This window comes from Rhinichthys klamathensis, unplaced genomic scaffold (genome assembly GCF_029890125.1).
Source record: "Rhinichthys klamathensis goyatoka isolate OS25496 unplaced genomic scaffold, OSU_Roscu_1.1 h1tg000121l_1, whole genome shotgun sequence".
Lineage (NCBI taxonomy): Eukaryota > Metazoa > Chordata > Actinopteri > Cypriniformes > Leuciscidae > Rhinichthys > Rhinichthys klamathensis.
This window is the reverse complement of record NW_026606658.1, coordinates 6,939,783-6,965,028: the sequence shown is the minus strand read 5'-3', so window position 1 is coordinate 6,965,028 and position 25,246 is coordinate 6,939,783. Positions and strand designations below refer to the sequence as shown.

The following is a 25,246-nucleotide window of genomic DNA, read 5'->3' as shown; positions in this document are numbered from 1 at the left end:
TCCATAGAACCTTTCCATTCCACTAAAGGTTCTTTATTGTGGAAAATTTCTTTAGATTTTTAAAATGTTCTTCACACCAAGAAAAAAATGGTTCCTTTAAGAACTGTTCACTGAAAGGTTATTTGGTGAACCAAAAATTGCTCTTCTATGGCATCGCTGTGAAAAAAAACCCTTTGGAGTGCTTGAAGAATATTCATAATGCAAAAAGCCTTGAAAATGTTGTCAAACATTCCAGGCCGAAATTGTTTACCTCCTGACTTTTCACTTTATGAGTGAGATCCGGCATGGTGGCCCTATGTTGATATTCTTCTTTTGTACTCTGATAGGTGCCTCTCGCTAGGGTGTAACAAACAAACCATGGCCAGAAGAAATTGAATTCAGATGTTTTTTACCAGGGCAATGTTGAAAGAGTGCTTCTGAGCTTAAGGGAACCTCATAACTCAGTGTTATTTCAGGTTCTCTGTGAGATGTAATAAACTCACTGGATTTGCTATATACGATTTTGATATTCGGATTTACAATGTGCCTCCGTGTATCATCAGTCAAAGTTATTGCAGGTTGTTTTATTATGTATATGTTCTACAATGCTGACATGTTTTTAAAAATAAGAAACGTGATTTTTATAATCCAAGACATTCACAAATAAATACATAAGTAAAACATTCATTGGCATGCCACAGACAAACATCAATATCAATATTCATTTTGGACAGAAACCGTGAGGAAACACCAAACATTATAGACTAATAAGACATTCAGACTGTTCACTCAAACTCACAAGCACTCGTATATCAAAGTATACAGTATAGGCTACTAAATAAATACAGTTTATAATAAACATATTTGCTTCATTAAACCTCTCAAAACAAGACTGCAAAATGCAACAACAGACAAGGATCTAATTTCATGAGATGAGGACATTAATTGCATGGTTTATTACTGTATTGCAAAGCAGATATACGCTGCCGAACCAGTCATGTTTGACCTGTTAGTTCACTAAATTAATTATGATATCAGTTACAGCAGTATGTTATATTCTGAGTCGTGTACACACATTTTTAAATAGTTTTTCTATGTAAACATGCACTAGACCAGGGGTGTCCAAACCTGCTCCTGGAGGGCCACGTTCCAGCAGAGTTTAGCTCCAACTTGCCTCAAAACACCTGCCTGGAAGTTTCTAGTATGCCTTGTTATACCCTGATTAGCTGGTTCAGATGTGTTTAATTGGGGTTGGAGCTAAACTTAGCAGGACAGTGGCCTTCCAGGAGCAGGATTGGACACCCCAATGCCAGGGAGAGCAGCAACCTTTGTATCGGCAGAATGTCAGAGACGATCAAAAACAGCAGATTTTAATTCTGCTGTTCGGCTATTTCTGTTAATTCCAGTTTTTTGCCTGAGCTCGTCTCATAAAAGCGCTGAGACCCCTGTGTTCTGCGCAGTGCTTTTTTTTATGTTCCAGCACCATGTCTTGTCATGTCTTCAGTTTGTATTGTTCAACCGATCACTTTATCTTCTGATTTTTGAACCAAACTCTTTTTTAAGTCGATTATTAAATGAGTCTGTATTTTGACCTCAGTATAGTCTGAATTTTAATATAAAATCTACTTTAGCAACTCTTAAACTGAAAGTTATTGCAATATTATTGTCTTTCATTACAATTGCCATTTAAAAGAAAACACTACATCTGCACTGATACTAGTGTGCAATCAGCAATATAGTGAGAGGAGAGTATGCACAGATCTGAAAAACAATTAGCTTTTGCTCAGAGGACTTTACAGAAATGTATTGCCTGCCGCCTCCATGTTTGGTAATAATGCGATACTGACAAAAACAGATATGCCAAGACTGCAAATCGCCACAACATAAAAAAATACGAACAACAACAAAGAACATATGAAAACACAAACCATACATTCTAACATATGCATTCCAATAGAGGTAATGACTGCAGGATTTATGCTTTAGTTAGACAACAGGTTAGACTACTATACATTAATAAGGGTATACATTTATTCCGTCAGACTAGTCCTTTTCTACAAAGGACATACTTGACTATCCGATAAAGGGAGCTGGTTTGAACCTCCATTCCCACTCTGCTCCGGCTCTTCCTCTTCATCCTTACACTTCTCCATGTTGCACATGGACATAGGCACACGAACCGCAATGGTGGACATTTCTCCAAGGTGACTGTCACCTGTGGCAGTGATGGGCCCTCTGTCTGATGTCTGGTTCAGATTGGTGGAATCCAGACTGGTGACATTTCCTCTAAACATCTGGATCAGACACTTCCTGAACTGAGAGAAAAAGCATTAGATTGAACGTTTATAAGGATCGTGACTTTACAGAAATTATGCTATTAATTATGCTCGTTATGAACTCAAGACACAAAAGAAAAGCTTTGATTAATGTTTTCTGTCTCTGTGACACCATGTAGAGATTTGTTTTCAGCAGTTAGCCCTTTGCACAACCTCTGCAATGAAACAAGGAAAAGGTCATTAAGCAATATGTATTCTATGTAAAACAAGGACATTTTGGCCTTAATTAAAGCAGATAAGGTCATGGGAAGTAAATATATTCATTTCCTCAAGGTTTTGGTTGGACTGGATGAAAATGAGGTACCCTGGGTAATTATAATACCAGCTACTGCCTGTCTCTGACAAATTTGTAATGCAGAGAGCCACTACAGTGGGGATACATTTACAGAACAATACAAGCAGAACATACTGCATCTCAACTGGAAAGTCATAGAACGCTTTACCTGCTTATAACAATACTTCTACAGTGTACTAGTCTAAAATAATGTTCATTTATAAATATGATTTTTTCAATTTAATTTAAAGGGGCTATAGCCTTTGTAATAATTCCATGTATTATTCGCTTTTGTATTGTCCATGTGTGAAGAGTTTGTATCAAAACTTAAAAAAAACAATACCTTCTCTGACTTACTAGGTTGAAAGCCTGTAGACTGATTTTTATGCAAAGGACTAGGGACATTTCCCCAGGAAAATCAAAAGGATGTGACGTTTACGTGCGTTGCCGAGAGCCTCTCTTCCGTTCTCTGACACATTAAGCGAATTCTTATACAATGTTCAGGATAATGCCGAAAAAGCCATTCTGTACCGCAATGTCAAAGTGTCATGCAAAGAAAAGGGATTAATTATTAGGGATTCAATTATAGTCTCACATAGCCAGATCTATCGTCTACAGTCTCAAATATACTTCAAAATCAGACTATCGTAATGGTATCATTTTAACTGTCGACATGATGGTGGTGCAAACATATCCACATCACTATGATCAGATGCTTTCGTAACTGCTGTTTTCTCACCACTGAGATTTTTGTTGTGTGTTTATTTTGTTATTGAGTGTAGAGCACACAGCACATATTTACACTATTAAAAAAATGATATGATCAATAAGTTATGACAACATAAGTTTTTACATTGCTTTAACTCGTCAAAATAAGTTAAGAAAAGTTATACAAGATTAAACAAATTTTTTAAGTCAGTTTAATGTCATTTTAAGTTGACATGATTTAAACATCCAAGTTGAATGTACTTAAAAATTTAAGGCAGCAACTTTTTTTACAGTGTACATATTAATCTAAATGTCGCTTTCAGCAGCGTGGACGGCATGGGATGTTCACTAACAGTATATCTCTGAAACGGTATTTACTCCTAAGCAAAGAACGAAAAAGAACTATGCTGTGACGCGAGTATATATCGGGGCCTTGAATCGCATCCAGTCTCTTGTATGTTATGTGTGCACAAGTGCGAGCACGAGCAATAAGTTGCTGGCAGCAGTTCACTTAATGGCCAAGTTTTGCTAATAAAAAGGGCTTCTGAATTCAACATATAGCTCTTTTAAGATTAACTTTTTTTTAACATTAATAGTGTTTTATGAACAAATACAAACAGCAGTATATTCATAAATTAACATTAAAAGATTAATCAATTCAAAAAGTGTTGTTCATTGTCAGTTCAAGGCATCTAATGCATTAATAAACATACATTGTACAAATGTAGCCATATTAGTGTTACCAGAACAATTGAAAAAAGACAATTAAATCTAGCAGCAAATGTTCTAGTTCAGATCTCTCAAATCGATATATGATCCATTTCACGAGTTCACACTTACATACAATTAAAGGGAATAAAGTATAATGCGTATTTGGCGTGCTGTCCGGGGGGAGGGCTCCGAGCTCGGAATTCGGCCCGAACCCAGAGTACTCCCCCCTGTATGTAAAGTGGTTTAGGACTAGAAGAGTGGAGAAGGGGTGGTGGAGGGATGCTGCTAAACTGTCAGAGAAATGAGGTGAGACTGCTGAGTCTATATATACACGTTTTAATCATGATTGCTGAGTGCTCTCCACCCGTGTTAATTATCTGAACGTGCTTCTCCCGAACTTTGTTAATAAAACATCATTTCAGAAAAGACAGTAAACTTTGCATCCTCATTGAATACGGCAAATAACAGCAAACTTTCACAAGGGCTCTTGTGATACAATGCAGCATTACCAATGCTCTATGGGTAAAAAAACGGTCACTATTCTTAATCTGAAGTGTTTGTTCTCGTCTCTCTATAATGTAGTCTGTCTCTCTCTCTCACACATCAGAAAAATTTGCGACCCTGGCTGTGACCCTTGCACTGAATTTATTCTGGGAACAGCTGGGAAGGAACTGGGTTAGTTCTGGAAGATGTGCACAGCTCAAGGGGTCCAGCAGCCTCCGCTCCAAACCACCTGGGACCCACATCCTAGGGGTGGTCATCAGAGTCACATGACTGCAAAAGATCATTGCTTCATTCTTTACATCAAACGACACACTACAGGGATACTGAGGAGAAATTTCCCTCTACAACCATGTTAAAAAAATAATGGGATATCATGGAGCAACAGTGCTGTATCGGTTATTATGCATGACTCCACTGAGAATGCAGAATATCATTCAATTGGAAATAGTCAGAGGTTTAAACCAACATTAGAGATATGATACATTTTTCATTGGGTATACATGGACCACTCTACCTCTGTGGATTTGAACTTTTAAAAATGTAATTTTTTTTAAGTAAGAAAAAACTGAATCTCCTCAACCAAAACTGTCAAGAGTAAAGAGCATCAGATGTCTTTCATTTGTCCCTGACATATAATGGAGGGGAAAAAAGTTTAGCAGTTCAGACCTCATGCTCATTCTATGACTTTTATTGAAAAGAAAACTGAATTCCGACAGGATAGCTATAATATCCATAAACCACAACATTCCCATAGTGCTATTATAAGATTCATTGCCTTTGGTCTTCTTCTTTTATTGATCGATGGCATAAAACACCAGAAATCAATTTTTAATATATAAAATATAAAATCCTCTTCGTTTTTTCTCTGCACGACACCGTAAACTCAGAAGTATTATTTTTATAAGATGTGTAGGTGATCTGAAAATGCCAGATAAGGATGATAAATGGCAAAGATGTACCTGCTTATTCATGAAGACATAGATGATGGGATTGTATACAGCTGCAGTCTTTGAGAAGAAGGCCGGTATTGAGCCCAGGCGAGGATCAATATAAATTGTGGGACAGGCTGTGACAATAATTGAAAATGCTGCATAAGGCGTCCATCCAACCATGAACGCAACTATCATTACAATGACCATCCTCGCCACCTCTCGGTCAGGCTTACGCGCATTACCCAGCCTTCCATGAGTGTTTGATACCTATTAGACATAATAAAGTTCTAAGGTTAATTACAGTCCAAGAGTAAGTTAAAATCAAATGTTAATTACAATACACGACCAAACAGAATCTCAAAAGGCTTTTAGTTTTTTGTGAGTTTTATTTGCTCTTTATTCATTTACATGATCTAAAGATTTGCTATGAAGCAAGTAATGAAAATCAAGATATGAGTATTTGACCAACCTTTCTGAGCTTCTGCATAAGTTTACCATAGGAGACAATGATCACGCCAAGAGGAAGGATAAAACATGTAGTGAAAAAGGTGATGATGTAGGTGTGGTCATAGTAATCAGTTGAGTACCTTAAAGGAGGAAAACAGAGACTTTAGACCTCCTCAATCTTACCTACATGACATCTAGAAGGTACTTTGAGCACAAAAAATGAATGGATAAGAATGCTTAGGTAATCAGTTATGCACAAATCTTTACCAATAAGAGCACATGCGTATGTTAGACACTTGCATAATATGTTTTGTTGAGTGCTTTGTTTGTCCAAAAAAAAAACATTGCAACAGAACAATTGAGTACTAAGCTCCCACTGCAAGCTCAAGGCAGTGCCAACATTTGGATCACTTGAGAATAAATAGAAACCAGAATTTAAAACGTTACATTTACTGCTTTGCTGTCAGAGATCTCAACTGCAGAAACTGCATTACTCTAATGTTGAACATCAATGTGGATGCAACTATGCCCGACAATGGTAAAAAATATTCCCCCATCCTAAGTCTTCTATGTGTCAGTGCGCATTCCCTATTCAAATGTTTTTGCACTGTTTGTGTTCCAAGGCCAAGGCCAAGCCACAGACACAAATGTTTTGTACCAGTCTCTTGAAAGCAATTTTTCAACTGATGGCTGCATGGCATGAGCCTTGGGGTTATAAGTGGTTTCTTTTTTTTCTGTCATAATATAACACACAGGAAGGGCCATTCAGTGAAATGGTATTTTGAGCTCACCAGTTGGGTTCACAGGTAGTGCCAATTTTGCTGACTGTATAACTGCTCCAACCCAGAACCGGCGGGATTGTCCAGATGAAAGAGAAGGTCCAAACAAAAACAAGACCCATAGCTGCATGCTTGCCTCCCAGACGGACATTTTTCAGAGGACGACAGATCACAAAAAAACGCTCGAATGCCAAGATTGCTAAAGACCACAAAGCCACAATCCCTAGAAAGCAAGAAGGTACACCCATTTACTGTTTACTCTTCAGAAAAGCAATTACTGCACACACAAACAATGAGTATCATGGGAGACGACTATGATGGAAGTTTACTGTAGGGAGGGGGAAACCCTTCAAGCTCAAATGAGACCGATTGCAGGTAACTAGGGAAGCCCATTTCCGTCACAAAAGGGAAATGTTATGACATTAAAAGTCTAAATTATGAGATAAAAAGTCATAATTGCACAAGTCGGAATTATGAGATAAAAGTCATACATTTTACTTTTGACTTAGTGTGTCATAATTTCTACTTTTATGAAAAAAATACACCATGGTTTTACTACAACTATTTGCGGTAAAACCACTGTATAACACAAATTTACCATTGTTACTACAGTAACCATATTTTAACAATGATTTTTGTAGTAAAGCCATGGTAATAGAAATGATAAACAATATGCCAAAAAAAATAATAGTGACTAGGCTATCTATTCAATAAGTAACTATTACTTATTCTTAACATATCCTACCTTTGCTAGCCCAACAGTGACAAGTTGGCTACTGGTAATAAATCTATTGGGAGAGTTTCTGGTAAGCAGTGAATAAGAAATAATATTAAAATGGAATGAATAAAACTCGAATATGCACTAGCAACAAGTGGAATACATACTACAACAGAACTCAATTGCAAAAAAAAAAAGATGCAATTTATTACTAATAACAATGAAATAATTTATTGTCACTAGGAGATAGCAAAGGAATAAGGGCTAAATAAACATATTTAAATGACTAAAAAATACAATAAATTGTATTAGTAACCCAAAATAATTACTATTTCGTTTAAACTAAAGGAATAATGTTACACGTCTTGGTATAGTTAATAACTCACCGAAAAAAGTGACAGCGAATCCCTCCAGCACACACGCCCAGACACCCAGGAAGAAGTAGCCTCGTGCGTTAGTTAAAAAACTTATAGTGCCTCCTGTCAGTGAAACTAGAAAATCGGCAACAGATAAATTAACAATGATGTAATTCAACGGTTTCCTTAACTGTTTGTATCTAAACGTCACGAACATAACGGTGAAGTTCTCTGTTATAGACAGTGAAGTCACTATGAACATCAGACAGGCGAGGAACGTGTAATTCCAGGGCGCAATAGACTTGAGGGGACCCGTGAACGGATCGTCCGGTGGGGTGATGTCGGTGGACTCGGTGACTAAAGACACAAACGATTCCATGACAGAGTTTAGGGCTGACATGGAAAAAACGATCAAGAAAAGTTCAGAAAATCATCACTTGGGAGCTTCTTGAAAGTCCAAGACAGGTGTTTTATAGGCTACAGCCTACTAACCGACACAGAATGTGCAGAAACACACCTGTATAATTGCAAAATGGATAGTATACGGTTTCTTAATGCTTTTAATTTCGAAAATACAACAATATTTTCAAGTACAGCAATCCACTTGAGGAGACAGCAGTCCTTAAAAAGAAGAGCGCCTTTGCACTGAGGTTGCACTGAAACGTCACAGGTCCGCTCGCTTTCCGTCCACGGCTGAGCATAGGCATGTTCCTGCTGTTCTCCTTTATATATACAGTCCGTCGGCATGGCCATCTCAATCCCTCGAGGTAATGAGAAAAGCCCTTTTCCAAGTTTACTGAGACATTTCAGAGGGGCGTCACGCGCTGTGCTCTCTTAAAGCTGAACGCATGCCGGGGCTTTTCACCCAATGAAAAAGTTTTCCACATGCACACTATCACTTAAATGATAAACATTCACACGAGATGAGGTCTCCAGACATATCGGTCTTTTAGAAACAGCTAAAAAACTTGAGGAAAAAGCTATTTTTTTCCTACATGGAGCGGGTTTCCATCACATGACCAGCTGTCATTAAAAAGGTGCAAAAATGGGGTATGCATGGGTATGCATCATATGCACTCCATAAGGGTGCAAGACAAAATCTATCTGTCTGATGGGAATGTCCTGCTCTATCCATAAAAATAGGTGGCAGTATCTGAGTCCAAATCCACTGGCAAATATAAAAAAACACTGGGAACTAAAAAAAGCCACAAAAAGTCACAAAGAAAAAATGCACAATTAAACTAAACAGATTACTGGCAGTGAGGTGATTGCATACATCAAAATTCAGCACTGATGATTATTCTTTATGCAAAGTTTTCCTTAAAAAAAGTAATGTTGAGCAAAAGATCAATTTTAAAAATTCACAGCATAATTTTGATCAGCCGAATATTTTGACATACGAGATTATTTCATGATCTTCTTCCACAGATAATGTCTGAAATGTCTCCTGCCTCAAACTGACAAGAGGAAAAAATACCAGGAGTGATTCATCCGCTACAAGATTAAACAGCACGATTACCTGTGCAGCTTTCCAATGGAGAAATAATTAAGCAAATAGGAAATGCAAAGAAACTGAGACATTTGTTCAGACATTTAGAAACAACACACACTACCACGCACTGACCTTGCACGTGTATGCATCTTATGAGGATCGATCAACACATGCAAAACCACAGGCATGATGGGAAATAAAGGTTTACAACTGTTTATCCTAATTGCTATTCTACTGTAATGAAGGGTCAATTGATCTTGAGCAAATTTAATTAGCTTGAGTATGGTTCCGGTGCAAGGAAGCTTTGAGGATGGATCCTTTTCTTTGAGGATAGATTGTGTGTGTGTGTGTGTGTGTGCCACAGTCATCGACCTTTTTGATTTCCAGTGGTACTAATTTCAGTTTGTGCCTAGTCGCTAAGTGACGTTCCTATTTGAGTCATACGGCTCTCTGGACCTTTCACAGCATAATGGGACATGTCAAAGAAAAGCCGTCTGATTTTTTTTTTTTTTTTTTTTTTACAGCTGCAGACTCTTTCATATGCTTGGTAGCAGTGGCATTAAAATGACCCTAGTCCTGCTGAGCAGTTAAACATTTTCATTTACCCTGGACCTTCTTATCAGTATTCTGGCTCAGCGCTGCAGATGACAGGCTGTCCGTCATATAAGCTTGGCCTAATTATTACCTGTGCTTTTAAATTGTGGCATTACCGTGACCCTCTGGTTAATGGATTATTGTGATGTCTGGAATTGACCCCGAGTTATTTACTTCATTAGGGATGAAGTAAATAGGGCGAGGGATTGTTTTGTTTTTTGCCATTTGTGACTTTGCAGTTGTCAAAAAAATAAACAAAACAATTGCAGCTTAATCCAACCACCTGGTATTGCATAAGTCTAATATAACCTTTACAAATCCAAGCGACCTTTATTGAGCATTATTGAGCTCGTATTGGAGCTATGAGTGAGCTGAGTGCAAGAATTTCTGTAAACACAGTGATTGTCAGTCAACCTTTTCCACTACAGAACCATTACACGTACAATCCACAGTTGATTGGCCTTTCTACCATAAAGATGAAAAATGTCAGCTCATCTTTTAGGAAGACAACTGATTGAAATCTCATTATCTTGTGAATTCCTGTTGTCTCAATCACCAATCATCAAATCAATTATTTATTTGACCACAAAAATATTGGGTAATACAAGATGCTTTTTTAGAAAACTCCATTTATGATGAGTGGTAAAAGCCTTAGCATTGGATTGATGGGATAGAGCATATTTAGCAGAGGCATACTGTTTAAAATAGTTCCTGGAAAAGCTCAGATGTTGTTATAATCATCATGTGGAAGTAGGCAGCCATCCTTCCAAGGACCCCATCTGCCCCCCCAAGCCCTAAATCGCCCCTTCCCATCTGCCTCTTTTAGCCTCCAGCTTTCTTCCGATGTCTCTCTGTTACAACAACTTCAGAATTAATCTTAATAATATACATTTTAGGTGTTGTTTTTCACTTTAGTAGCATATAAATACACACAGTGTGACATACTCCATCTACAACTATTTTTTAGCATTTATTATTATTTTAGTCTTAAGCATGAGGTTAATGAAATCACATTATATGAAAGTTTACATTTGAAAAATGAATTTACACCACACCACTATTGTGTAGGCTAGATAAATTCATATAGATTTTAACCTAAAATGTATCTTGATTTTAAAAAACAACATGGATACATTAGGCATCAATTACTTCAAATGAATGTTTCAAAATGTCATTTTCAAAATGCACTTCAATATTTCACGTTTAATTCAATGGGTTAGGCCTACTTGCAGTGAAATTTACCAGCAATTACTGAGTGAAAATCGTTTCTACACCATGTCATTTCCTTTTTCTGCCACAAGATGGCGCCAAGTGTTAAATCTTTGATTCTACCTTACATTTCGACGGAAGAGACATCCAAAACACATGTGAACGCATGGCCTATCCAAGAAATCTTGTATTAAATTAAGCTCGATCCAATGTCACTTTATCACACTTCATAGAAATATACACTCCCACTACGTTTCATTTTTTTATTAGTATTATTATTCTTTCTCTGTGTTAAGTCATAAAATGATTATTGGAATCAGCGAGCTAGTTTGCTATTTGTTTAAAAATGTTTGTAAATTGAAATGGTGAAATCAACAGGTTTCATTAGTTTTAACCTCTTATTCACCAACACAACACTGTAAAAATTACATGATCGACAAGTTATGACATCATATGTTATTACATTGCTCATTGCTTACATTAACTCATCAAATAGGTTAAGCAAGTTGTTCAATATTCAACTCATTTTTAAGTCAGTTTAATGTCAAAGTTGAAATGACTTAAACATTCCAAGTTGATTGTACTTTAAAAAAATTGTGCTTTTTTTTACAGTAAATTGCTGCTCCCAGATTAGCTACATCAATTTACTTTTTATATGAAATAAACAAAGGGCTTTTTAAAACATTTGTCATGAATTGCTTTATTTGAACTCAGAAGCAGGAAATTATGCACCAACAATGGTTCTGTTTAAAGTGGTGAGATGAGCCAAATCAGATTCATGGGATAGCCTATTAATCCTATGCATTTGAACAATTTTAACTAGTTGTTAATACATAATAAATAATAATAAATAGGATGAAATGCAAAACATTTTTAGAGGGCAGCTGTTGAAAAACAGTTAAACAGGGGTATTTCTGTTATTGCTTCATATGGGCATTAATTAAAGAGCCACTAAAATCTTCAGTCATTCCCATTTCTGAAAGAGAAAAATAGTACTTTTACTTGCCTAGAATCAGATTTCTTTCAGTTACTACTAAATGGAAACAAATCAATTAAACTATTATGTAATTCACCTTTTAATCGCAGATATGCAAGATGACCCAGCAGTGAGTGAAGATAGGAATCATCTATGGAATAGGAAAAAATTGGACTATACTTTAGAAAACATATTATTTTACAAAGAGGAATAACATTTAAGAATGGGACAGGATGGAAAATAAATAGGAATGTAATAATATTTCACATTATAATAATAAAATAAATAGTAATAAATGCTTTAAGGACTGACTATATGAAGATGTTGGCACGCTTGAACTCTCGTTCCACATGTCTTTTTTGCCCATAGCTCTGTGTCTAAGACTTCTGTGAGCATCTGCACAAAATTATAGCAATAAAACCAATATTAAATGTTGTTAAAATACACATTTGAACAAAGCTGTCAAATTGTTTGAATGCAATGCACTTACAAGGTCCTAGTAGGTACCCAGCACTGTGTAGAGTCCAGCCTTTTTTCTCCGGATTCTGTGGGATTAAAAGAGACGATGAAAAAAACAATCATAGTTAAGCTAGAGAAGAGGTAATGGAAGATGTACCGTGAGGGTCATGCCATGGATCCTTGAGAGATGTGCAGTAAATACACAGAGTGAGATACAGAGTAGAGCACAATTTGTCTGCATCTGTATAAAAAACAGTGCATGTAACATGTACATTACTATTGCTGTTGTATGCATATAGGTAGTGTTAGACTGACTGAGGTTACTTTTTACCCAGGTGATGTTTTATAAAAAATAAAGATTTTCTTTACAACATTAACTTTACCTTATTCTATGAGGAACATTTAAGACACAATCCTGAAAACAGTACAGTGGTTAAAGCACAAACACACACAACACAAATAATCCTTACCTTCTAAGAGAAGAGTTGCTGTTTAATATTAATACAAAAAAAATGAATTCCAGTGGGGGAAATGAGACAGCCTGTAACCTTCAAATAACAGGGTTGCTGCAGGTGTGTGTCTGAATGAGGGACAGTCTGTCTTTTATACACCCAGCAGCATACAGCATATTAACATAATGAAACTCTATTAGTACAATGTTCATTTGTTCATTTCTCATAATTACTGGTGCTGTTTACAGAGACGGGAGAGGGAGGAAGGACAGAGAATGATGAGACAGAATTAATCAGACTGTTAGCAAGGATACAGTACAGGAGGGAGAGAGAAGGAATGGTTCTATCTATCTATCTATCTATCTATCTATCTATCTATCTATCTATCTATCTATCTATCTATCTAATCACATGAGGTAATATTGAAATCCATTTCAATCCTTGATGCTTTAATAACAGCACTTTGCCCTACATATAATTACAGCACCTTCTGCCCCGTTCTATCCATTAACAGGGAAGCCCTAAAACATTCCACCTAATTATCTACCACTAATTGTGCTAAAGCTGTATTTGGGAGGGGGGAACAGGCCGATGAGGAAGCTTGTTGAAACAGGGAATGAGAGCCGAAATTTCAGTCTCCTGTGGGAGGCATTATAGTGACCTCAGATGAATTAACCTCGATCTCTGCCCCTGTGTTTTATTTTCATGCACTCATCTGCTGTTAAGAGCAGGTATGCTCTTATATCTGAGGTCATTTCTTTCGTTCCCTCTCAGAAATCGATATCTGGAAATCTTAGGCAGCAACTGAGATCACAATGCATATGGGAATAGTTGAAAACAAATGAAACTTTTTTTTTTGTGTTGCTTTTTTCTAAATGTCATCTCAATTATATTTTCTAAATATTGCAGACTGTGTAAAACATGCAAACATCACTAAATGTCATAGCATGACAAATCATTTACATATTTTAAATGAAATGCTGCTAATTCAGAGAAGTAAGTGGGGATATGTGGATGTAAAAGAGTCTGTGACTAGGGCTGATATTTTATTTATGGTGGGTGTTCTGTATACACCTGCTTTCTACTGAAGTAGTCAGTCATGCTTTGCTTACAGGCATGAACTCGCAAGCAATACAGCGAATCAGAATTAAACCTTTTACTTATGCAAAATTAATTTTTCACATGATATCGTGTGAGGCTGCCACGTTTCATTTACCCACCGTGTAATCTTACTGACTTTGCCCAGTTTGTTTAAGGTAAGTTTTACATCTTTATTTCTTTGGTGAAACCATTTATTCTAGAAAGCATCATAAGACATCAGTCAAATCATTAACATGTTTTGATAAATTCCAATTAGATGGTGATTATGTAAACGTTGTTTATCTGAGGTACTATTTTCTAAAAAAGTGAGATTTTATTGCATAAATGTTAACAAAAATGGTTTCTGTTGTTTAAACATTATAAATACAAATATATCACTGACTGTTTGAACCGTCTAACATGATGTAAAAAACCTGATTTTACCTAACCCCCGAAGGATATATTCTCAAATGTTCATAACAGCAAACAAAGCACTTTTGTCCCATGTGCTAGCTAGTGCTTGAATAGTTAATGCATGCCTGTAAGACGATATCTTTGGTTTCGTTACCAAAGGCAAGGAAATATGAGAGTACAAGACACTTCCTGTAACCTGTTCTGTTTTTGTCCTTTTTTAGCAGAAAATCCAAACTGATACGAAAACAAATTTAATACACGTTCTTAAAGAAAAAAGTACTGAACTGTGTGAAACCAACTTGATTCTTAGTTGTTTTCCATGGTTCTCAGTAGATGATTTCAATATTAATTTATTTTTTATTTTGTGCTTACAGATATGGCATCTGAGTGCTGTCTCAGTTTCACCAAATACTTCCTCTTTCTTTTCAACTTGATATTCGTTGTAAGTTTGCATATATGAAAATTAAATGAAATAAAGTATATCATATACATATAAGAATATAAAAAATATAACAGCACTTTCCTTGCAGTCATATATAGCCTACTGTATAACATATGTTCCCTTTTTGGACTTTTGGATAAAACTTTTACATTTTATACAATGTACATGTCAGATTGCTGTTGGACTGTGGTTTTCTCATTTAGCTCTTAGGATCCCTCCTCTTATCTTTGGGACTATGGATACAAATTTCAGAGAACAGCATTTTCTGTAAGTTTTATATTTATTTGTGTGTGGAAAGAAGAGACAGTGCTATTTGGATTTTTCGTCTATTACAAAATATTAAAGCATTTGTTCCATGTTTTTCTACAGTTTCCCCTCCTCCCTACATTTCCATCTCTCTCTTCTCCTACTTGCTGATCACCAGTGGCTCTGTGACCATGGCATTAGGCTTCCTAGGATGTCTAGGTTCTCTGAAGACTGTCAAATGCCTGCTGGCAATTGTGAGTTTTCAGAAAAATAAAACTTGATGGGATTCAAATGCCATTGATGTGACCGATTTGAGATTTGCGCCATTTAACATACGCTTGTTAGGACAACTCCTAAAATGTTAAGAGTCTATAGGAGTCACCAACCTCTTGAGAATTGTGCATGTTCTTGGTACTGGTGTTTGTAATGCAGCAGTAAGTTGATCTGCTCCACTGAGCTGTAACAGTATTAAAATAACCTTCATTTATCTACAGTATTTCATCCTGCTCACAGTTCTTCTCGCGGCTCAGATAGTGGGTGGGGTTCTTTTCTACACCCAGAAGACTGAGGTAACTCAAGCATGCAGATCTGCAGTCCCACCCAGTTTGGCATTGGGCTTTTTATACAGATCTAGCACATTACAATTAATCCTCTTTGGTGTCAAGTTTTTAATCAGTTTGATTGATTTCTGTTATTCAAATGTTATATGTCTAAAGCTAATACTTGAGACAAAATCATGACCATAACATCTTTAACTTGTTCCCCCCCTCCCTCCTCCTCCTCCTCCTCCTCCTCCTCCTCCTTAATCAGTTGGTCGGTTCACTAGAGAAGCATACTCTTAAACTAATAAAGTCATTAAGGAATGACTCCAGTCTCCAGAGTTTTAAAAAGACTCTAGAAAACATTCAGAAGGAGGTGAGAGAAACAGTACAGTACACAACAAAAAGAAAACTGTATATGAGAAAACAATATGTAAAATTGACCCAAATGTATTTTTGCAATCAGATTTTTCAAGTACATTTCACACTTGGAATTAAGTAAAACACACTTAAAGTCCATGTAAAGTAAAAAATTTGACTCTTTTAAATGTCCAACATAACAGGAACATTAAACAGGAACAAGTCTTTGCCTTTACTCAAAACTGCATAAAATAACACTCAACACTCTCCCAATTCAGTCCTATGCAAAGCATGCTGGGAACTAAATATCCACCCATGCAGTTTCAGTTAAAGGGTTAGTTCACCCAATAAATTTAATTCTGTTATTAATTACTCACCCCTGTGTCGTTCCAAACCCGTAAGACTTTACTTCAGAACACATATAAAGATATTTTTAATGAAATCTAAGAGATTTCTGTCCCTCCATTGACAGCATACGCAACTCTTTCAAGTCCCAGAAATGTAGTAAAGTATTGTCAAAGTAAACTACCACTTTTAAGCCTCACAAAGGTAGTAAAGACATCATTCAAGTAATCCATGTGACTCCAGTGGTTTAACCCTTCTTTTTTTTTTACAGTCTATAGTTTAACCTCATTTTTATGAAGCCATGCCAGTGCTTTATTTGCGCAAAGTCAACACGATACGCATGCTTCCTGGTGCTTTTGTGAACGCGCACATGCGTGTTGTGTTGACGCGTGAGTCTGACGCGAGAGCAGGCGTTGCATGAACGCGCGTTTGAGATTAATATTTTGTAAATAAAGTGTTAAATTGTGTTTGGGTTTTTTTCCGCAAAAAAAATGCACTCGCGTTGCTTCATAAAACTGAGGTTAAACGACTGGAATCATGAATTACTTTACATTTCTGGGGCTTGAAAGTGGTAGGCTGAATGGAGTGATAGAAAGCTTTCAGATTTCATTAAAGAGATCTTCATTTGTGTTCCGAAGATGAACGAATGTCTTACGGGTTTGGAACGACATTAGGGTGAGTGATTATAATGACAACATTTTCATTTTTGGGTGAACTAACCCTTTAATGCCACACAGATTATTCATGTATTCCCAACACCAATTGGTTTTATGTAAGTGGGCTAAACAGAATGAAATCAAGCATTAGCTCATTTTAATTAATTGAACAAGCAGCAAACATATTTTTTCCCAGTATACAGAGATCAGGACAGTTTCAGCCCAGTTTTGGATAATGGACATCCCATTCAGCTTAAAACATTTTAAGAGAAGGTGTTTGACTACAAAAGTATAGATTTCATGAAGATGTAATATAAAGTAAAGCTCTAGATAAAATAATCAGCACATGCCATGTGTACATAATGCATAATGCATGCTACATGCCTTGTATATGCCATGATATCAGTTGAACTTGAAAGCAAAATTTGACAACTACATTGGGAAGTTTGAAACAAAATATCACCTCCATTATTGTCTTTGCAGAACAAATGCTGTGGTTGGAATGGGAAAAAAGACTGGGAGGGTTTTATAGATTCTTCCTGCTTCTACACAGTCCATGCCACTGTCAATGCGACGAATGCAACCCAAGCTCCAAAGTTATGTCCCGAATGTTTCTCAAATGTTTCCATTTCAAATCCCACACGCATGATTTATGAGCAGGTATGGTTTCAGTTCTGCCCTGTAATCATTTTGTAAATTGTGTTTCAACAAAATGAATTGAGTTGTACCTCTTTTCTCTCTCTCAAAGGGTTGCAGTGACCATATTAAAAATTGGCTGAAAGAAAATCTCATTTTAATTCAGGTGGTTGTTTTGGCCATTTCTCTGGTGGAGGTAAGCAAACTGTCACCAAACACATTAAAACCAATTCAGATAATGCAAATAAGTACAAGCTTTCACTGTCCAAACTTAGTGTTAATGAGAATAAATTAAGTGTAATGGGAGGAATTGATGGTGTTGCTGAATGTTTTAAGTACCACCTCTGGCCATTTGTCTCATAGTGTCTACAGTGGATTTGTCTCGTATCTTACTGTTGTCTTAATCGCACTCACCGTTGCTGCCCTAGAAAGTCACATGGCAGCCATGTTCAGCTGTCCAGGTCTCTCTTTGTGACTAGTGTGGTGTGGTTGAGTGCTTCATTTTTGCATGGAGGAATAATGTACAGTCTGCACTTGTATCACCCATAAAGGCTGGAATACACTACACCAGACATTAAAACACTATACACGTGCCAACTTTGTAAATGGTTACAGAGAAAAAATGGGCTTCATACACTTAACGACTGAGCATAATTCAAAGCCAGATTACCAGACACTACCAAACTTTCAAGTCGTCCTGAATACAACAGTGTATTTCATTTCCAGCCTTAATGGGTTTATTTTGCAATAACGAAATACTGAGAAAAAATTATAACACTTATTACACAGCTCCTCGCAAATATAAAATGCATGGACATGAAATATTGATTAAAAATAATTTTATACCTATATATTATCTTAAATCTTTCATTAAGGGAAAAAAAGTTCACTACAATGTGAAACTCAGTTGGCCTAGCAGTAAGACGAACACTGCAATGAATTATTATTTTAAAATGAAGTTCCTAACTGTTAAGTCTCAAGATTGCGTTAGTTGCATTTGTTTGAAATACGGTAAACAGAGAGAGTGGTCAAATTAGTGAAATTTCTAGGGCAAAAAAGATCCATTGTGTATTCTCAATGTATGAAGCACAGCTCACACCGAATTGCATTCAATGCGGGTGCATTCATATGAACATATGAGAGCTTCTCAGGAAGACTTTTGCCCTGCATCATGCATGAAAATGAATTCTTGTTGACATGACTGTGATCGCACCTTAATATGAGTTACCCGGATGAGCGGACTGAGTTGCTATGGACGATGGTGTATATTAAGAAATGTCATGCCACTGAATGCTGCGATTGATCAGAAACGAGCATTCTAGAGTGCTGTGTAATATGTTTTGTTATAGTTAATGCATGATACTTGGTGTGGAAATGACATAGCAACTAATTAACAGGATTGTTTCTCAGATTAGATACACGGTGGTCTTATTTTAGCTATATTACATTTTCGTACGTTACTGTGTGACTTTGTTTTGTGAGTTCAGAGTAACAGAATATGACTGTACAAAGGTCTCAGTGGTTACTTTTAATTGTATCTTCCCTCACAGAGATTTCACTGTGGAGTACTGGCAAGGTATATGTTATTTGTGTTGTTATTATAGTAGCCTAGTGTGTGGTCTGAAGATTCATCCATCCTTGATCCCAGACTCCCAGCATTTGAACTTGGAATGTTTGACCAAAATCGTTAATTGAGGGCATTGCTATTGTTAGATATTAGGCTTAAATGATTAATGGTTAACTGAATGGTTGAACCATGGATGGTTAATTTATGACAAATATCTTTTTCTTTTTTGCAGATATGTGGTATGATCCTTTCGATGTGTCTGTATAAACAGGGTTCTGTGGATTACAACATCGTTTTCAACTAAGATAACCAGGATCAGTGAGGGGGAAAACGTCAAGTATTCATTTTCTCTCATTCATAAATTTGATGTTTTGTTGATGTCTTTTTAAATGAGATTATTCGTTTTCTGTACGGTATTTGATTGTTTTCTACAGATATTTTTTTTATCCTGTAAGACAGTCAATTGTTGATTTTTCTTGTTATTCAGATGTGTGTAATAAATATTATTTTTAGTAATTGTTTATGAAAAGTCAAATTAATTTGAACCTGTTCTTATAATTTTTAAATGATATAAACTTTCATCTGATTCTTAGAATTTGTGCATGTGACTATGACTTTTCTCACTTGTTCAGTTTAGCCATTGGGTAAGAAAGGACTGGAAACATTAGGGTGTGACAGTGTTATATTTCACTATTGTTGTGCACACAAAGCAAATGACCTCAATACTGTGGCAATGTGTGAGATACTGTTCTCATAATCATGTCTTTCATATCTAAAATATTAAAACTCAAATCGTCCTTAATTATATGCTGTGTTTTATGTAAGATGACAACCAGTATTACATATAAGCAATTTAAAAAAGATCTTTCAAATAGCCTATATTTAAATTTAAGTAAATTAAGTATCCAAATACACAGGGTAATTGTAATAAAACTGCTGTTGCTAAAATAAATAAAACATTAAATTATGTTATAAATTTGATTTTCATTTATTGTCATAACGACTTAATTTATGTGTTTATTTAAGCTGAGGATCTAAATGGTACATATGACATTTTATACCCCATAGCAAGTTATTAGGGCAGGGAGGAGGACACTTGTTATCAGGTGTCACATATATATATACATGCTGTATTCATCTCCTTGATTAATTCTTGGGGAACACTACAGACTAAGAAGGTAAGAAAGATATTTTATCAGATATTACAGTTATTTTAGTCTTAATGCATGAATACATATATTGATTTTACATTTATTTATTTATGTTTTCGTATTTAATAACTCATTATCATTCATTTATGTCAGTTTAATAAAGAAAGAAAGATGGGATCCCACACATTGGTTCTGATCATGATTTTAGGTGCCCTCTGTGGTGAGTGAATTTTGACTGCTTTCAGATCGTTGTTCTCCGGATTTCTCAATTACAGTAAACAGGTTGTGCTTTTTATAATATTAGGTAATATTAAAATATATATGTTAATATACATGTACATATTATATTTTAAATGTATGTAATTTAGATAGAACATCATTTACATATTTACATTCACACACACACACGCGCGTATATGATTTCCATAAAGTGGGTAAACACTAAGCTCTTAATTGTCTTAATCAAAAATTATTGGTCAGGAAATAAGCACAATTTAAGCAAATGCATAACTTAAAAAGCCATTGGCGTCTCGAAACATCAAAGACATAATTAAGTTTTTAGCAGAATATGGGAATTTAGTGTGGAGTGATAAATCACAATGAAACACGAGTTGCATGGTGATGCTCCAGAACGGTGTCTTCGAAAATCTGGTGAGAAATATAATAATAAGTACCACAGTGAAGCATGGAGGGAGAGGTGTTATTGTGTGGGGAGCCTTTTAAGCTGCTGGTATTGGTGAGCTACTTAACTGTGAAAAGACATTTAATGCTTTGGAGTTCAGGAAAATATTGCATGATGGCTTGCTTCCCATAAATAAAAAAGTTGTTTTATAAGGAGGAATGAGGATCAGATGTTATTTTAAGACAATGCTCCTGCCACACTGCAGAGACAACCAGGATCTTGAGAACAAGTCCATCAGGCTTATGTTTTGTTCAGAGTCCAGATTTGGAAGTGGGAGACATTTTTCAACAACTGAGCTGTTTGAAGCCATTAACAGAGAGTGGAACACACTGACTCGTCTTCCAGTAAAAAGCTGTCTGCAAGTTAGGGAAGGCTATTCTAAGTTACTTTACCTACAATTCTTGCTCATTTCCTGACTAGTGATTTGTGATTAAATATTTTTGGCTTAGCCGTTTTTTGTTTAGTATTTTTGCCAGAAGATTGCTATAATGAATTCAGCACACAACAGAAGCTTTTCTTAAACATTTTCCCATCACAATGATAACAAAGATACATTTCAAAATTGTGATCCTAGTTGCACAGGCACTGAGGTGCAACTACTGCAACAAGATCGACGAAAAACATCCCGACTGTGATAAGATAGAGGAGAGAGAATGCAGCAGTGGTTTCGATACCTGCATTAAGATCAAATTGCACGTTCCAGCCTGTGAGTTGACCATATTCATTTCCTCAGCTGCTAAAACATAGGATAGTGCCATACTTAAGTAACCTACTGCAGATTATAGTTCATGTTTAAACCTGAGATACAGGGGGCTCTTAATGATAAACTGATGAAGTCTAATGACAGTATTATTTTCAACCAGAGTATTACTTTTCAACCCAATCCCTTTGTGAAAGCTATTGTGTGTGTATTTCTTTTTGTAGTCGGTGAGGTGCGCAGATGTGCCAAAGCTAAGGAGTGTGTTGAAGATGTGCCTCCTCAGGTGGAGAGAAGCTGCTGCACAACAGACCTCTGCAACTGATCTGCTCTATCAGCATATATATTTTACAATTTGGTCTGTGATTATCTGCTACTTAAAATGCTCAAAACATAAAGCTAACATAGTTATTAATGGTCTTTAATATAATATATAGTATATATATGTCATTAGATATATTATAAAGAAATAAATTCTGACCAGCGGAAAAAAAAGGATGACTCTTTGTGTTTTATGAAACATTTATTCTTGTTGTGTATTGTCATAGATTTGAAAAGAATAAGTTGAACAGAACAGCTCATTCAGCATTCACACAAAATGTTATGGACACACAAAAAATGACTTCTCACCCAGCCCAAACAACACAAAACTGCAGACACAGAAACACCATGCAAAGCCAAAAAGCAATTTCTTAACACATTTTTTGTCCTAGCACAGCAAAAAAAAAAAAAAAATTCTTACTCAGTTTTTTTTCTTACTGTTTTTCATTAAAATATCTAAACATTCTTAAATCAAGATGCCGTTACTTAAGCAAAATGACTAAAGTCCTGTTTTTTTGTTTATTTAATGCTTAAATCCAGAACAATTATCAGTCAATGGGGTCAGAAAAATAAAATGAATTCAAAGGAAAAACAAGATTGTTTTCTGACCCCTCTGGGAAATAGTTTAGCTTTTTTAAAGTAAAAACCCTTAATTTTGATAAGTTTTTCAGAAAACGATACTTCTTATCAATTCATTCTGCGTCAAATGTATCCTGATTTAAGAATGTTAAGATACCTCTACTGGAAAACAACTCAAAAATACTGAATAATAAAAAAAACATTTTAGTGTGGTTTATTCCAAAGTTATTGCAAAATTACAAATTCAATCACATTAAATAAAAACACGGTCACGCTTATATTAAGTGTCTAACTACGATGTAAAAAGTGATCAGTTGCCTTAACTTAAAAAAAGTGAGGAAACCCGTTGCATTAAAATTAAGTAAATTAACTTCATGCGTATTTGAAAAAATTAAGTTAAATGGAATTGTTGTCCACATAACTTAATTTTTTCAATTATGCATGAAGTTTATTACGTAATAATTTTAAGGTGACACAGGCTCACTTTTTTAAGTTAAATCAACTGATCACTTTACAGTGTATGTACTTACATAAAAAAAAGTAATGTACTCATTGTACTGCGTTCACATTGTATTGCGCTGCTATTGAGGTGGGATACAGGTAGGTTAGGTGGTTTGGGTAGGTTTAAGTGTGGGTTAAGGGATAAGAGAAGTGTCAACAGTGTAATTATAGATGTAACTACAGAAATTAATTAATTACATGCAGGTATTTTTAAAATATGTACAATGTAAAATCATGTATGTATACAATAAGTGCATTGCATCAAATTATTAATTTAAACGTTAGTGCATAGTAGCTAAAGACACCTAAGTGGGACTAAAAATACAATCATATTAATTACAGTATCGGGCTCAGTAAGCCATAATGAAGCATTTCAGAAAAAAAAAAAAGGGCATAATTTATAAACAGTTGCATCAATGCTGCTAAATATGCTTGTGTTCACCAAGAACCTTTTTTTTTAACCATTACAGAGATAGTGGCCTATTGAGTAGAGACAAAACACACTGCTTGTAATAATAACCAGGACAGATATAAACAGCAGTCCATGGACAGACATTTTCTTTTCTGCTGCTCCTCGGACCACACACTGGTGTTCTGAACATCCCTGAAAACTTTGTGCAGCACAAACATATGACTGCCGATTCAATTTAGGCAGAACCCAGAAGAGTAAGACATATACGAAGAAAACCTCCACTGCAATCCGCACCATCACCGTCAACAGGTACACCACCACGCTGCTTTTGCTCTTGTGGAGGTCGATCACCATCCTACCACCAACAGTCATGGTGGGATCATCTCCGACACCTCCCTGCTCGCTTTGAGATGCCATTTCTCTCTCTTTCTTCTTCTGGAATGAATATCGAAGATGGGAGGAAAAAAGCTCCATGAGAAGGACCGAGAGCACAAGAAGGATGAAGAGGAAATGCCATGCCATCACTATAGAACTGTCAAAATGTATATTAAAGCAAGCTCTAATGCAGAACTCTGAGGAGCTGTTACAGTAGAAATCATCATTTAGGCTTCTCCATGGTATCTGAGCCAGAAAGATGGTCACCAGGCGGATGCAGAGCAAGCCGAACCACATGGTCCGACCTTTATAGGAGGTGGTGGAGTCCACTGCAGTGCGGAGGATTGGGATGAGCCCGGTAACTATCGCTGCCATTGCTCTCAAAGGTGGATGATTCTTCTTAATGCAAAGAATGTATCTGCACACAAAATAGGAAAACTTTTAATTAGTGTCATATTACAAATACTCTATTTGGTACATTGTGTGATACAACATTAACATGATTTCAAAGCAGCAGTGTGGAATTTTTTAAAAGAACAAACCAAACATACCTTCTTTTTTTTTGTTGAGGGAATTTAGAGTTTGTCCAATGCTGAAGTTGTTGTCATTTTGAGCTTCGCTGAATATATAGCCTTCTAAACTGTATGTGTCATCAAAAACACGTGTTTCTCACACATTTATCCACAGTTAACTTGTTTCTTCCCTTAGGGTTAGGGCCTAAGATCTGAAATGCAAGTTTTTGTCTATAACTATAATTTTAACGCACTTTAAATGTAAAATTTTGAATATAGATTTTGAATACAAGGGCATTCACCACTGGTTACATTTTTTGACACGCATACTATTTTGTTTACTAAATTAATTACTTTTTCCCCCACAATTTATATAAACAGTACAATTAAAGTAATCTAAACTATGGAACTTGTTGGCTGCTTTCTTTCATTATCCATGCCAACTCATCCATTTAATTAATCATAAAACGTAATTATAATAAATAAATGAGAAAATACCAATTTTGTGTAGAAAGCAGATCTTTACTACTTATATTTGTCAACAAAACTAGATTAAACATTTTTAAAATAATAGGAATCAAAACTTTAGTCAAGTGTGTCCAAACTTGTGACTGGGTATTGTAAATTAAATCATTTTTAAATATCAAAATACACCAAACTTCCAAAAATCCATGAAGTATAATTTAGCTTATAGGACATTGGGGGTACAGATAAAGAAGAACAAGAAGCGATATTGTTGTTTTACTGTATATCATAAGAGCATTATAGCATGTCCAGGAAGAATCATTGTCATATTTACCACCAC

General features: G+C 35.8%; 4 protein-coding genes across 4 annotated transcripts; 1 reads left to right on the top strand and 3 right to left on the bottom strand.

Moving 5' to 3' along the window:
* Positions 1-1,952: 1,952 nt before the first annotated feature.
* valopb (vertebrate ancient long opsin b) lies at positions 1,953-8,580 on the bottom strand. The gene is made up of 5 exons (XM_056255757.1): positions 7,775-8,580; positions 6,683-6,893; positions 5,914-6,031; positions 5,472-5,711; positions 1,953-2,294 (listed from the first exon to the last, which is right to left on the bottom strand). Exons 1-5 carry the CDS (start codon positions 8,142-8,144, stop codon positions 2,034-2,036), a joined length of 1,200 nt encoding a protein of 399 aa, XP_056111732.1. The 5' UTR covers positions 8,145-8,580; the 3' UTR covers positions 1,953-2,033.
* Positions 8,581-11,858: 3,278 nt separating this feature from the next.
* Positions 11,859-13,230, bottom strand: gall (galanin-like). The gene is made up of 6 exons (XM_056255767.1): positions 12,945-13,230; positions 12,632-12,715; positions 12,506-12,560; positions 12,328-12,411; positions 12,113-12,166; positions 11,859-12,015 (listed from the first exon to the last, which is right to left on the bottom strand). Exons 2-6 carry the CDS (start codon positions 12,713-12,715, stop codon positions 11,957-11,959), a joined length of 336 nt encoding a protein of 111 aa, XP_056111742.1. The 5' UTR covers positions 12,945-13,230; the 3' UTR covers positions 11,859-11,956.
* Positions 13,231-13,999: 769 nt separating this feature from the next.
* Positions 14,000-22,221, top strand: cd37 (CD37 molecule). Its single transcript, XM_056255376.1, has 9 exons — positions 14,000-14,182; positions 14,795-14,862; positions 15,066-15,129; positions 15,232-15,362; positions 15,603-15,840; positions 17,731-17,840; positions 19,444-20,582; positions 21,619-21,750; positions 21,969-22,221. Exons 2-7 carry the CDS (start codon positions 14,797-14,799, stop codon positions 19,513-19,515), a joined length of 681 nt encoding a protein of 226 aa, XP_056111351.1. The 5' UTR covers positions 14,000-14,182; positions 14,795-14,796; the 3' UTR covers positions 19,516-20,582; positions 21,619-21,750; positions 21,969-22,221.
* A 1,171-nt stretch (positions 22,222-23,392) lies between these two features.
* Positions 23,393-24,425, bottom strand: gjz1 (gap junction protein zeta 1). The gene has a single exon (XM_056255760.1). The coding sequence runs from the start codon at positions 24,302-24,304 to the stop codon at positions 23,600-23,602; it is 705 nt and encodes a 234-aa protein (XP_056111735.1). The 5' UTR covers positions 24,305-24,425; the 3' UTR covers positions 23,393-23,599.
* Between the last annotated feature and the right edge of the window lie 821 nt (positions 24,426-25,246).

Bases quoted from the DNA above. Each gene is read 5' to 3' on its own strand.
- valopb (XM_056255757.1), bottom strand. From the start codon at position 8,144: ATGTCAGCCCTAAACTCTGTCATGGAATCGTTTGTGTCTTTAGTCACC. The intron at 6,894-7,774 runs GTGAGTTATTAA...CTTGCTTTCTAG, and splicing joins ATTCGCTGTCACTTTTTTCG to GGATTGTGGCTTTGTGGTCT. The intron at 2,295-5,471 runs GTACATCTTTGC...TTTTTCTCTCAG, and splicing joins ATGTCTTCATGAATAAGCAG to TTCAGGAAGTGTCTGATCCA.
- gall (XM_056255767.1), bottom strand. From the start codon at position 12,715: ATGCAGACAAATTGTGCTCTACTCTGTATCTCACTCTGTGTATTTACT. The intron at 12,561-12,631 runs GTACATCTTCCA...TTAATCCCACAG, and splicing joins TCCATGGCATGACCCTCACG to AATCCGGAGAAAAAAGGCTG. The intron at 12,412-12,505 runs GTAAGTGCATTG...AATTTTGTGCAG, and splicing joins TGGGTACCTACTAGGACCTT to ATGCTCACAGAAGTCTTAGA.
- cd37 (XM_056255376.1), top strand. From the start codon at position 14,797: ATGGCATCTGAGTGCTGTCTCAGTTTCACCAAATACTTCCTCTTTCTT. The intron at 14,863-15,065 runs GTAAGTTTGCAT...TTTCTCATTTAG, and splicing joins TTTTCAACTTGATATTCGTT to CTCTTAGGATCCCTCCTCTT. The intron at 15,130-15,231 runs GTAAGTTTTATA...GTTTTTCTACAG, and splicing joins TTCAGAGAACAGCATTTTCT to TTTCCCCTCCTCCCTACATT.
- gjz1 (XM_056255760.1), bottom strand. From the start codon at position 24,304: ATGGCAGCGATAGTTACCGGGCTCATCCCAATCCTCCGCACTGCAGTG.